General features: G+C 40.1%; 1 protein-coding gene across 2 annotated transcripts in view; it reads right to left on the bottom strand.

The window, feature by feature from the left end:
* Nucleotides 1-236: 236 nt before the first annotated feature.
* LOC113067381 (zinc finger protein 845-like) overlaps nucleotides 237-13,634 on the bottom strand; it is a 54,739-nt gene continuing 41,341 nt past the window's right edge. The window contains exons 2-3 of one of the 2 annotated variants that reach the window (XM_026239765.1): nucleotides 3,379-3,517; nucleotides 237-2,729 (exon numbers count right to left, since the gene is read on the bottom strand). In XM_026239765.1, coding sequence (XP_026095550.1) covers nucleotides 843-2,714 — 1,872 coding nt within the window. In that variant the 5' untranslated portion in view covers nucleotides 2,715-2,729; nucleotides 3,379-3,517 and the 3' untranslated portion in view covers nucleotides 237-842. The remainder of the gene's footprint in view (nucleotides 2,730-3,378; nucleotides 3,518-13,634) is intronic. The other variant, XM_026239764.1, reaches the window with a different exon arrangement.

Raw genomic sequence — 13,634 nt, 5'->3', positions numbered from 1 at the left:
TCTTCTGCTGTTGTACCCCATCCACCTCAAGGTTGTGCAAGTTGTGGCTTCACAAATGCTTTGCTGCATACCTCGGTTGTTTCAGTCAAAGTTGCTCTTCAATTATCTTGAATCAGTCGACCCATTCTCCTCTGACCTCTAGCATCAACAAAGCATTTTCGCCCACAGGACTGCCGCATACTGGATGTTTTCCCTTTTCACACCATTCTTTGTAAACCCTAGAAATGGTTGTGCGTGAAAATCCCAGTAACTGAGCAGATTGTGAGATACTAAGACCGGCCCGTCTGGCACCAACAACCATGCCACGCTCAAAAATAATAAAACTAAAATTATAAAATTACTTTTTTCCTGATTCAAATACAATCTGCAGACAATAAAAGTTGATATAAAAATATAAAAAGTTACATATAATTACATTTGAATAGCATTTAAACAGCAAATACAAAAATTAGATAAGTAAAAGTGAAAACTAATGAGCTTGATCTCTCTACTTTGCGTAAAATTATAGATGGTTATCAGTTGCATTGGTGTTATTATTCTTACAATCCTGCTTATTAAACATATTGAGCATAATATGAAAAAATTTAACATCATATGAAACTCAGAAGAAAGCACAATGATATCAATTATATTATGAAGCTAAATGAAACACAAGAATAAAACTTTGTGACAGGGATCTTTGGGGAGGAACTCTGATTGATCAGAATCTCAGTTGAATCTGCTGGTTTTGAAGATTAACTTTATTCACTGTGAAAACTTTACATACTGTTTGTTTCTTTGTCATGTCACTTGTAATGTTAGATTTATCCAGATTATTCGTCACTGCTTGATCCATTACTGTGTCACATTTGGTGAGGACGCATCATCAGATCTGAAAGTGCTGAATCTGAAGATGATTTACTGTGTTTCTTTTTTCTATGACTTTGTAGAGAAGATGGATCATTGAAACCCTTCCCACATTCAGTGCAGAGATATGGTTTCACTCCAGTGTGGATCCTCTCATGTATTTTCAGGTGTCCTGAATCTCTGAATCTCTTGTCACAGTGTGAACACTTGTAAGGTTTCTCTCCAGTGTGAATCCTCTCATGTGTTTTCAGATATCCTGACTGACTGAATCTCTTGTCACAGTGTGAACACTTGTAAGGTTTCTCTCCAGTGTGCATCCTCTCATGTTGTTTCAGGTGTCCTGACTGACTGAATCTCTTGTCACAGTGTGAACACTTGTAAGGTTTCTCTCCAGTGTGAATGTTCATGTGTCTATAAAGGAGTGATGATTTTCTGAAACTCTGTCCGCACTGATCACAAGTGAATGGTTTCTCTCCAGTATGAACTCTCATGTGGCCCGTAAAGCTCCCTTTCATTGCATAACTCTTCCCGCACTGATCACATGTGTACGGTTTCTTTCCAGTGTGGATCCTCTCGTGTGTTTTCAGGTTTCCTGACTGACTGAATCTCTTGTCACATTGTGAACACGTGTAAGGTTTCTCTCCAGTGTGAATCCTCTCATGTATTTTCAGGTGTCCTGTCTGACTGAATCTCTTGTCACATTGTGAACACTTGTAAGGTTTCTCTCCAGTGTGGATCCTCTCATGTTTTTTCAGGTTTCCTAAATCTCTGAATCTCTGGTCACAGTGTGAACACTTGTAAGGTTTCTCTCCAGTGTGAATCCTTTCATGCAGTTTTAAATGGCTCGCTGTAGTAAAAGTCTTCTCACACTCAAAGCACATGTACTCTCTCACACCAGTATGTATTTTCTGATGTTCTTTCAAAATTCGTATTAATGAAAAACTCTTTCCACACAAATGACATGAATGTGTTTTCTCTTTTGTATGAACTCTGAGGTGCTGGTTCAGGTCTGAAGCCCACAGAAATGTTTTCCCGCATTGATCACATGTGTACAGCTTCTCTCTAGTGTGGATGTTCATGTGTACCTTTAGACTTGCTGATCGTGAGAAACTCTTCCCGCACTGATCACAAGTGAATGGTTTCTCTCCCGTATGAACTCTTATGTGTGATGTAAGACTTCCTTTTAGTGTGAAACTCTTCCCGCACTGATCACATGTGTGCGGTTTCTCTCCAGTGTGGATCATCTCATGCTGTTTTAAACTGGTCGCTGTAGTAAAAGTCTTCTCACACTCAAAGCACATGTACTCTCTCACAACATTATGTAATTTCTCATGTTCTTTCAAACTTTGTTGATGTGAAAACCTATTTCCACACAAAAGACATGAATATGGCTTCTCCTTTGTATGAACTCTCAGGTGCTGCTTCAGGATTGAATCTCTAAAAAATCTCTTCCCGCATTGATCACATGCGTATGGTTTCTCTCCAGTGTGAATCCTCTCATGTGTTTTAAAGTTTCCTGACCGACTGAATCTCTTGTCACAGTGTGAACACTTGTAAGGTTTCTCTCCAGTGTGAATCCTCTGGTGCGTTTTTAAACTGCCCGCTGTAGTAAAAGTCTTCCCACACTTAAAGCACATGTACTCTCTCACATCAGTATGTGTTTTCTGATGTTCTTTTAAACTTTGTATTAATGAAAAACTCTTTCCACACAAATGACATGAATGTGGTTTCTCTTTTGTATGAACTCTCAGGTGTTTCTTCAGGACTGAAGCACACAAAAATGTTTTATCACACTGATCACATGTGTGCTGCATTTCTCCACTTCCGGCATGATTTTTCTCATCAGAATTATTCTTCTTTCCACTCATTGTCTTCAATCAACTCTGAAACAAAAGTAAATCTGTCAGTACCATGTAAAAAAAAAAAAAGTGAAAGGATGTAGTAAAGTGAAAGGACATAACCCTGATTATAACAGCAGAAAGTAGACAACTGCATTACACGATTTTGATCCTTTTGATGCAATTTTATAAATTAAATGTCCCTGAATCTTTCCATGAATGAGGTACACTGATCTTGAAATTATTGGTTTTAAAATATTATAGGAGATTTGGCCCGCTGCCCTGTTTTGTTTATTTTAGTTATTATAATTACTAATATTTTAGATTCATGCCTTCTCAATGTACCAAAGTGATCATTTCAGTTTTTTTTTTCTTTCAATAATAAATGGATAATAAGTCTTGACTGGCATTGCTGCAATAAATGAATCGGCTCATGTTTGTTCCTCACTCAACCAAAGTGGTCAGAAGAAGCAGGGAAATGTAGCAACATCAATGACCTGTTCAGAGCTTCAAGCACAGGTCTGTTTCATTTGTAAAGATAGTTTTGTCTTTATTAATGTAGTTGAGTATTGTAACTGTCAAAGGACATGTTTTTCAAGAGAAGCCATCTAGAGAGGTTAAGCGCTCAAAGGCAAATGCATTCATCACTAATGTGAAAGCGTCAGATAAATCAAGAATAGTGTCAAAGACATACAGTGTTGGAGTAAGCAATTCAGTGGATTCAAACCGATCCGACAAAGTCATCACTGTGCCTTCAGTTTCAAACTCAATCACTTGCAGGTATTGTGGGGAAAGCCACTCCATCCACAAATGCCAAACGTTTGCCAGTAAGTCTGTGGAGGACAAAAGGAAGTTCATATTAGACAATAACCTGTGCTTTGGCTGTCTTAGGAAAGGACACAACTCCAAGGATTGCAAGAGTAAAGCTACTTGTAGTGTATGCAAGAAACATCATCCAACACCACTTCATGAAGACCGCCCTTATTCTACAGCAGTCACATTTTCTCATGCTATGCAAGCAGAACAAAACACATCGTCACTTTCCGGTTGTGTAGACAGTGGCGATGGTGGAAGTACATCAATGATAGTGCCTGTATGGATTTCTTCAACTTACACACCTGAAAGGGAGATCTTAGTTTATGCCCTTCTGGATACACAGAGCAGCAACACTTTCGTGGATCAAGAGGTATGTGAGAGGATGGGGGCAATTTCAGAGCCAGTCAAGTTAAAGCTTACAACAATGATGGGAAAGGATTCCATTGTTCAGAGTGAAAGAGTTAGTGGGCTCAGAGTTAGGGGCTTTACTTCTTATGGCTTAATCAGTTTGCCACCTGCCTATACTAGAGACTTCATTCCACTTGAACGCTCCCACATTCCTACTCCTGAAACTGCTAGAAGATGGAATCATCTGAATGAAATTGCTCAGGAAATTCCAATGCTGCTGGATTGTGAAGTTGGACTTCTGATAGGTTACGATTGCTCAAGAGCTTTGGCACCTCGGCAAGTCACCACAGGAGGTGATGACGAACCATATGCCATCAGGACAGACTTGGGTTGGAGCATAGTAGGCTCTTCACCTAAGATTGCAAAGTCAACTGAAGTTACAGGCCTGTGCCATCGTGTATCTGTTAAGGAACTCCCAAATCTGACACCTACCTTAATCATCAGAGCCCTTGAATCAGACTTTGGAGATACAAATCCAAGGGAAAGGAGCATATCACAAGATGATATACAGTTTATGCAACTTATGAATGAGAAAATTCACAAGAACTCAGAGGGACACCTTGAGATGCCCCTCCCCTTTAAGACACGCCCACAGTTACCTGAAAATAAGCAGCTAGCTCTGGTGCGATTGAAGCGCCTGAAAGGAAAATTTGAGAAAGACCCAAAATTCAAGGATGATTATGTAAAGTTTATGGAAGGTGTCTTCAAGGATGGTGATGCGGAGAGAGCTGAACTCCAACCTAAAGAAGGAAATGTCTGGTACATTCCTCACCAGGGAGTATATCACCCTAGAAAGCCAGAGAAGATAAGAGTTGTGTTCGATTGCTCTGCCAAATATGATGGCACCACATTAAATTATCACTTGTTAACTGGGCCTGATCTCACTAACGGCTAACAGGGGTACTTTGCGGGTTTCGCAAATATCCAATAACAATTATCTGTGATGTAGAAAGAATGTTCCACAGGTTCCATGTAAGCCAGGAAGACAGAGATTACTTACGGTTCCTGTGGTGGGAAAATGGTGATACAAACACCGAGCCAAAGGAGTATCGCATGAAAGTCCATCTTTTTGGAGCAGCATCCTCTCCTGGCTGCGCAAATTATGGAATGAAGTATCTTGCATGTCAAAACGAAAGAGAGCATCCTGCAGCAGCCAGTTTCATCAAAAGTAATTTCTACGTTGATGATTGGCTCATTAGTGTGGAAAATGTGGACGCAGCTATCAAACTAGTACAAGAAGCCCGAAATGTGTGTGCAAAAGGGAAATTGCATCTTCACAAGTTCATCTCAAATGACAAAAAGGTCATGGAGTCTATACCTGTCAGTGAGCAAGCCAGCGGTGTTCAAGATGTGGAGATTGGCTCTGATGAACTTCCAGTCCAGACGGTGTTGGGAGTTAAATGGAGTGTAAATAGTGACACCTTTTCCTTTAAAGTAGCCCTGGATGAGAAACCAGCAATGCGGCGAGGATTCCTCTCAACAATAGCATCTGTTTTTGATCCATTAGGCTTCCTGGCTCCCTTTCTCCTATTAGGAAAGAAAGTACTACAGGAGATGTGCCAAAGGGGCATTGAATGGGATGATCCACTCCCCAAAGAGTTAATGCCACAATGGACTAGCTGGCTAAATGAATTGAAGGATCTGCACAATCTCCAGATTGCAAGATGTTTTGTTCCTGACTATCTAGGGACTGTCCAGAGGATCGAACTCCATCACTTTTCAGATGCGAGTAGCTATGGCTATGGTCAATGCTCATATATTCGAGTGTTGAGTGAAGACAAAGTGCACTGCTCCTTTGTTATTGGCAAGGCAAGGGTTGCACCCACAAAAGTCGTAACCATACCCAGGCTTGAGTTAACTGCTGCGGTGATCTCTTCAGCAGTCAGTAGAATGTTAAAGGAGGAGCTGGAGCTCAAAATTGATCAAGAATATTTTTGGACCGATTCAAAAGTAGTCTTAGGCTACATTAACAATGAAGCCCGTAGGTTTCACGTTTTCGTAGCGAATCGAGTCCAAAGAATTAGAGAAACGACTGACCCTGAACAGTGGCATTATATAGACTCTGAACAAAATCCTGCAGATCACGCTTCCAGGGGCCTCAAGGTGTCAGAGTTGATAAATTCGAATTGGCTCACTGGACCTAAGTTTCTCTGGGAAAGAGAAATTATCACATCAGAGACCACTCCAGAGCTTCTGATTGGTGATCCTGAAATCAGGGCAACGCAAGTGCTACAAACAAAGGTAGCAAATGATGAATTTTTTTGGAGCGGTTCAATAGGTTTTTGAAATGGCACACTGCATTGAAAGTTGTTGCTCGAATTCAGCAGTTAGCAAGACACAAGGCAGTTAAACCCATAAATGTCGAAGACATGAGAAATGCTAGCATCAGGCTTGTAAAATTGGCACAAAGGGATGCCTTCAAAGATGAGATACAAAAATTTAAACAAGGCAAATTGCCAAATAGTCACCCTTTGTTCCAACTTGACCCAGTACTGCAAGATGGTGTTCTTAGGGTGGGAGGGCGATTGAAGAAAGCTTCCCTACCTCTAGACACGAAGCACCCAGCAGTTCTTCCAAGAGATGGTGTGGTCACCCGTCTCATCGTGGATTACTGCCATGAAAAGACTCAACACCAAGGCAGAGGACAGACCCTTAATGAACTGAGAGGAAATGGTTACTGGGTTGTTGGTGGCAGCAAAGTTGTGGCTAACCTCATTAAGCAATGTGTTATATGCAGGAGAGCTCGCAGGCCAACAGAGACACAGATGATGGCGGATCTACCTGCTAACCGTGTTGACTCCTCTCCACCATTCTCATACTTTTTTTTTTTTTCACTGTGGGATGGATTGCTTTGGGCCATTTCTATGTTAGCAAGGACGGAAATAACATAAAAGATATGGTCTCATATTCACCTGCTTCTCCTCAAGAGCAATCCATATAGAGATGCTAGAAGATCTAACCACTGATGCCTTCATAAACGCCTTGCGATGTTTTATTGCAATCCGTGGAGCTGTAAGAGAAATCAGATCGGATCAAGGGACAAACTTTGTTGGGGCAAAAAACGAGCTGACAAAGGCTTTGGAAGAATTGGACAAGGAGAGATTAATTGCTTACCTATCCCAAAAGCAATGTGATTTGATTTTGAACGTACCTGATGCCAGTCACATGGGAGGGGTTTGGGAAAGATTATCAGATTAACTTAGATCTTTCACTCTTCCGTGACTGCAGCACACCTGCAAAGCGTTAGCACTCGTTAGCTTGTCATTAGCGTTTTCTTTTCTCCTCTCCCACGCTGCAGTTTTTCCACAAGTTCATCAAACAACCGCAGTAAGAATATTTCATCAAGCACGGTGAGTAATGGCTTCTCCTACAATTGTTATTTGCACCTCTTGCCACATGTACAGTTTATCTATCTCTGTCGCTGATGAGGGATTCACATGTGATAAATGCAGGGAAACAGTTAGGCTGACAGAGAAGATTTCAGAATTAGAGACACGCATCCAAACTTTAATTGAGGACAGTAAGAATGTTAGGGCTCTAGATATGGCTTTGGATGCGTCTAGCTCAGGGATTCCTGTACATTGTCCGGTTCCAGCAGAGCCCCTGCAGCAGGGCAACTGGGTGACGGTGAGGCAGCGTAGTCGTGGGTCAAAACACCGCTCTTCTGTTCCGATCAAAACATTAAACAGGTTCTCCCCACTCAGTGCTGTACCCACTGAGAAACCTGATGAAAGTGCTCTAGTTATTGGCGACTCTATTGTACGGAACGTGAATATAGAGACACCAGCCACCATAGTCAAATGTTTACCGGGAGCCAGAGCGCCTGACATCTTGGCAAATTTAAAAGTGCTGGCTAATGCTAAACGTAAATACAGTAAGATTGTTATTCATGCCGGCGCTAATGATGTTCGACTTCGCCAGTCGGAGATCACTAAAAATAACTTTAAAGAGGTGTGTGAACTTGCAAGCACGATGTCAGACACTGTAATATGCTCTGGTCCCCTTCCTGCTTACCGTGGTGATGAGATGCATAGCAGATTGTCATCACTCAATGGCTGGATGTCTAAGTGGTGCCCACAGAATAACATAGGTTATATAGACAATTGGACGAGCTTTTGGGGCAGACCTGACCTGTTTAAAAGAGATGGTCTTCATCCGTCCTGGGGTGGCGCCACTCTTCTGTCTAGAAATATGGCAAATAGTCTTAGTGTTTATACTTGACTAACTGGGGCCCAGGTCAGGAAGCAGACAGACTGGCTAAACCGACCGTCTGCTAGCTGCCTCCCGTCACAGAGGTCAGTTAATTCTCAGCACATAGAGACTCTTTCACCTAGATATCACACTATAGAGACTGTGTCTGTTCCACGAACTAGAAAATACAAAAAACGTCCAAACCAAGTTAAGGTTAACAATTTAATTGAGGTTCAACAAATAAAAAACAAATGCAATATGGATAAACAAATGATAAAGATTGGCTTATTGAATATCAGATACATTTCTACGAAAACACTTTTTGTAAATAATATGATAACTGATCATAATATAGATGTGCTCTGCTTGACAGAAACCTGGCTAAAACCTGATGATTACATTATTTTAAATGAGTCCACCCCCCAAGATTATTGTTATAAACACGAGCCGCGTCTAAAAGGCAAAGGGGGAGGAGTTGCTTCAATTTATAATAACGTTTTCAGGATTTCTCAGAGGGCAGGCTTCAAGTATAACTCGTTTGAAGTAATGGTGCTTCATATAACATTATCCAGAGAAACCAATGTTAATGATAAATCCCCTGTTATGTTTGTACTGGCTACTGTATACAGGCCACCAGGGCACCATACAGACTTTATTAAAGAGTTTGGTGATTTTACATCCGAGTTAGTTCTGGCTGCAGATAAAGTCTTAATAGTTGGTGATTTTAATATCCATGTCGATAATGAAAAAGATGTATTGGGATCAGCATTTATAGACATTCTGAACTCTATTGGTGTTAGACAACACGTTTCAGGACCTACTCATTGTCGAAATCATACTCTAGATTTAATACTGTCACATGGAATTGATGTTGATAGTGTTGAAATTATTCAGCCAAGTGATGATATCTCAGATCATTATTTAGTTCTGTGTAAACTTCATATAGCCAAAATTGTAAATTCTACTTCTTGTTACAAGTATCGAAGAACCATCACTTCTACCACAAAAGACTGCTTTTTAAGTTATCTTCCAGATGTATCCGAATTCCTTAGCATATCCAAAACCTCAGAACAACTTGATGATGTAACAGAAACTATGGACTCTCTCTTTTCTAGCACTTTAAATACAGTTGCTCCTTTACGCTTAAGAAAGGTTAAGGAAAACAGTTTGACACCATGGTATAATGAGCATACTCGCACCCTAAAGAGAGCAGCCCGAAAAATGGAGCGCAGCTGGAGGAAAACAAAACTAGAGGTATTTCGTATTGCTTGGCGGGAAAGTAGCATATCCTACAGAAAAGCATTAAAAACTGCTAGATCTGATTACTTTTCTTCTCTTTTAGAAGAAAACAAACATAACCCCAGGTATTTATTCAATACAGTGGCTAAATTAACGAAAAATAAAGCCTCAACAAGTGTTGACATTTCCCAACACCACAGCAGTAATGACTTTATGAACTACTTTACTTCTAAAATCGATACTATTAGAGATAAAATTGCAACCATTCAGCCGTCAGCTACAGTTTCGCATCAGACAGTGCACTATAGACCCCCTGAGGAACAGTTCCACTCATTCTCTACTATAGGAGAGGAAGAATTGTATAAACTTGTTAAATCATCTAAACTTACAACATGTATGTTAGACCCTATACCATCTAAGCTCTTAAAAGAGGTGCTTCCAGAAGTCATAGGTCCTCTTCTGACTATTATTAATTCCTCATTGTCATTAGGATATGTCCCCAAAACCTTCAAACTGGCTGTTATTAAGCCTCTCATAAAAAAGCCACAACTTGACCCCAGAGAACTAGTTAATTATAGACCAATCTCGAATCTCCCTTTTCTGTCCAAGATACTAGAAAAGGTGGTATCCTCACAATTATATTCCTTCTTAGAGAAAAATGGTATATGTGAGGATTTCCAGTCAGGATTTAGACCGTATCATAGTACTGAAACTGCTCTCCTTAGAGTTACAAATGATCTGCTCTTATCATCTGATCGTGGGTGTATCTCTCTATTAGTTTTATTGGATCTTAGTGCTGCGTTTGACACAATTGACCACAACATTCTTTTGCATAGACTTGAACACTTTGTTGGCATCAGTGGAAGTGCATTAGCATGGTTTAAATCGTACTTATATGACCGCCATCAGTTCGTAGCAGTGAATGAAGATGTATCATATCGATCACAAGTGCAGTATGGAGTACCTCAAGGCTCAGTTCTAGGGCCGCTACTCTTCACGCTTTATATGTTACCCTTGGGAGATATCATCAGGAAACATGGTGTTAGCTTTCACTGTTATGCTGATGATACGCAGCTCTATATTTCCTCGCAGCCCGGTGAAACACACCAATTTGAAAAACTAATGGATTGTATAGTCGATATAAAAAATTGGATGACGAGTAATTTCTTACTGCTAAATTCAGAAAAAACAGAGGTGTTAATCATAGGGCCTAAAAACTCTACTTGTAATAACCTAGAACACTGTCTAAGACTTGATGGTTGCTCTGTCAATTCTTCGTCATCAGTTAGGAACCTAGGTGTGCTACTTGATCGCAATCTTTCCTTAGAAAGCCACGTTTCTAGCATTTGTAAAACTGCATTTTTCCATCTCAAAAATATATCTAAATTACGGCCTATGCTCTCAATGTCAAATGCAGAAATGTTAATCCATGCATTTATGACTTCAAGGTTAGACTATTGTAATGCTTTATTGGGTGGTTGTTCTGCACGCTTGGTAAACAAACTACAGCTAGTCCAAAATGCAGCAGCAAGAGTTCTTACTAGAACCAGGAAATATGACCATATTAGCCCGGTCCTGTCCACACTGCACTGGCTCCCTATCAAACATCGTATAGATTTTAAAATATTGCTTATTACTTATAAAGCCCTGAATGGTTTAGCACCTCAGTATTTGAATGAGCTCCTTTTACATTATACTCCTCTACGTCCGCTACGTTCTCAAAACTCAGGCAATTTGATAATACCTAGAATATCAAAATCAACTGCGGGCGGCAGATCCTTTTCCTATTTGGCGCCTAAACTCTGGAATAACCTACCTAACATTGTTCGGGAGGCAGACACACTCTTGCAGTTTAAATCTAGATTAAAGACCCATCTCTTTAACCTGGCATACACATAACATACTAATATGCTTTTAATATCCAAATCCGTTAAAGGATTTTTAGGCTGCATTAATTAGGTAAACTGGAACCGGAACACTTCACATAACACCGTACTTTCTACATCAGAAAGTGAAGAATGGCATCTACGCTAATATTTGTCTGTTTCTCTCTTGTTCCGAGGTCACCGTGGCCACCAGATCCAGTCTGTGTCCAGATCAGATGATGGATCAGCACCTAGAAAGGACCTCTACTGCCCTGAAAGACAGCGGAGACCAGGACAACTAGAGCCCCAGATACAGATCCCCTGTAAAGACCTTGTCTCAGAGGAGCACCAGGACAAGACCACAGGAAACAGATGATTCTTCTGCACAATCTGACTTTGCTGCAGCCTGGAATTGAACTACTGGTTCCGTCTGGTCAGAGGAGAACTGGCCCCCCAACTGAGCCTGGTTTCTCCCAAGGTTTTTTTCTCCATTCTGTCACCGATGGAGTTTTGGTTCCTTGCCGCTGTCGCCTCTGGCTTGCTTAGTTGGGGTCACTTCATCTACAGTGATATCATTGACTTGATTGCAAATTAAAACAGACACTATTTCAACTGAACAGAGATGACATAACTGAATTCAATGATGAACTGCCTTTAACTATCATTTTGCATTATTGAGACACTGTTTTCCAAATGAATGTTGTTCAGTGCTTTGGCGCAATGTATTTTGTTTAAAGCACTATATAAATAAAGGTGATTGATTGATTGATTGAAAGGCAGATCAGAACCATTAGAAGCGTTCTAAGTTGGGTCCTTTCACAGAGTGCAGGAAGACTGGATGATGCCTCCTTGAGAACTTTCTTCTATGAAGCCATGTCAATCATAAATAATCGCCCACTCACCTCAAATAACATTAACGATCCCAAAGGGCTAGAGCCACTTACCCCAAACCATTTACTCACCATGAAATCTTCTGTCCCTCTGCCTCCACCTGGGAAATTTGTGCCAGAGGACCTGTATGCGAGGAAGAGGTGGCGCAGAGTACAATATCTGACACAGCAATTTTGGAGTAGATGGAGGAAGGAATATCTGGCAAACATCATCCTTAGACAACGGTGGCACTCTCCAAGACGAAATGTAAAGATTGGAGATATTGTCATTGTCAAGGAGGAAGAGCTTCCCCGCAATGAATGGAGACTTGGACTAGTGCTTGATGTCTGTGCAGATGAAGACGGATTGGTGCGAAAAGCCAAAATTCAAATAGGAAGTTATCGAAAAAGGGTCAACGACTGACTAATCCATCAATTCTTGAACGTCCTATTCATAAATTAGTGGTACTTGTAGAGAACAATTAAATCTGATGTATTTTCCGATCTTGAGACTTTTAAGTGTCACAAGTTCATCTGGTAGTCTTGAACCAAGAGTCTGAGATATGTGATTCTAATATCTGGTTTGTGAAATTACTAATTTTTCAAACTTTTACGTAAAGTTAATCATAAATTGTAGTAATTTGGTGGGAGTGTAACTGTCAAAGGACATGTTTTTCAAAGATATGTGTATTATTTATGTTTGTTTAAACAGTCTAATCAATTTGAGTTCATTTATTGTTTAAAAGTAGAGAATGTGCTCACTTAGAATGTTTAATGTCATGGGTTCTTTAAGAAAGAGTTAATATCGAAGCGTAACAGGTCATATGACCAGGTTGAGTTGAATGCGGGACCGCTGCATTATGGGTTGAAGAAACATGGATGCAGAGTAATGTTAATGGTATACAGAGCCTGAAAAAGAATAACCTTTATCTGCATGGTCTAAGACGGCGCACACGGTAATTCATCTTTAAATCTGTTGTATTTTCTGTATAATGTTGTTTTATATCAGTTTATGTAAACAGTGTTATGTGTAAATCGTGATGTAATCGGATTCGGATTGTCGCATGTGTTCATTCGCGTATCAGCGGACATTTACATGAGAGACTTGAAAAGAACTCGACTAAATGCATATTTTGAACATTATATGCTTTATTTCTTGTAGTTTTCACAGAGTCTGCTGGAAAGAGACAGAGACATAGAGACAAATAAACAGCAAAAAAAGGACATCTGTATGAAGCGTGGCTCATTTCATTAGACCAGTGCAGCTATAAGTATTAAATTTCTAGTATCTGTTAGGCTATAGGGCACCCCATTATTATCATCATTCAGAATGCTGTGCTAAAGGACATGAATATTGATTGTAAAGTTACACTGTTAGCAATTGATGTAATTTATACAATAAATTTTACAACAACGCATTATTCATGTTTTTGTTGTAAATGCAAATGCATGATGGGAAATTAACGGACAGTCCTGTAAAATTATTGTAACTACACCGTAGAAGCATTTTTTTTTACAGCAACCGCATAGCATTGTGGGATCGCTGCTGTTTGAATTTTGAA

Source organism: Carassius auratus, linkage group LG28B (assembly GCF_003368295.1).
Source record: "Carassius auratus strain Wakin linkage group LG28B, ASM336829v1, whole genome shotgun sequence".
NCBI lineage: Eukaryota > Metazoa > Chordata > Actinopteri > Cypriniformes > Cyprinidae > Carassius > Carassius auratus.
The sequence above is the reverse complement of the archived record's forward strand: the minus strand, read 5'-3'. Positions and strand labels throughout refer to the sequence as shown.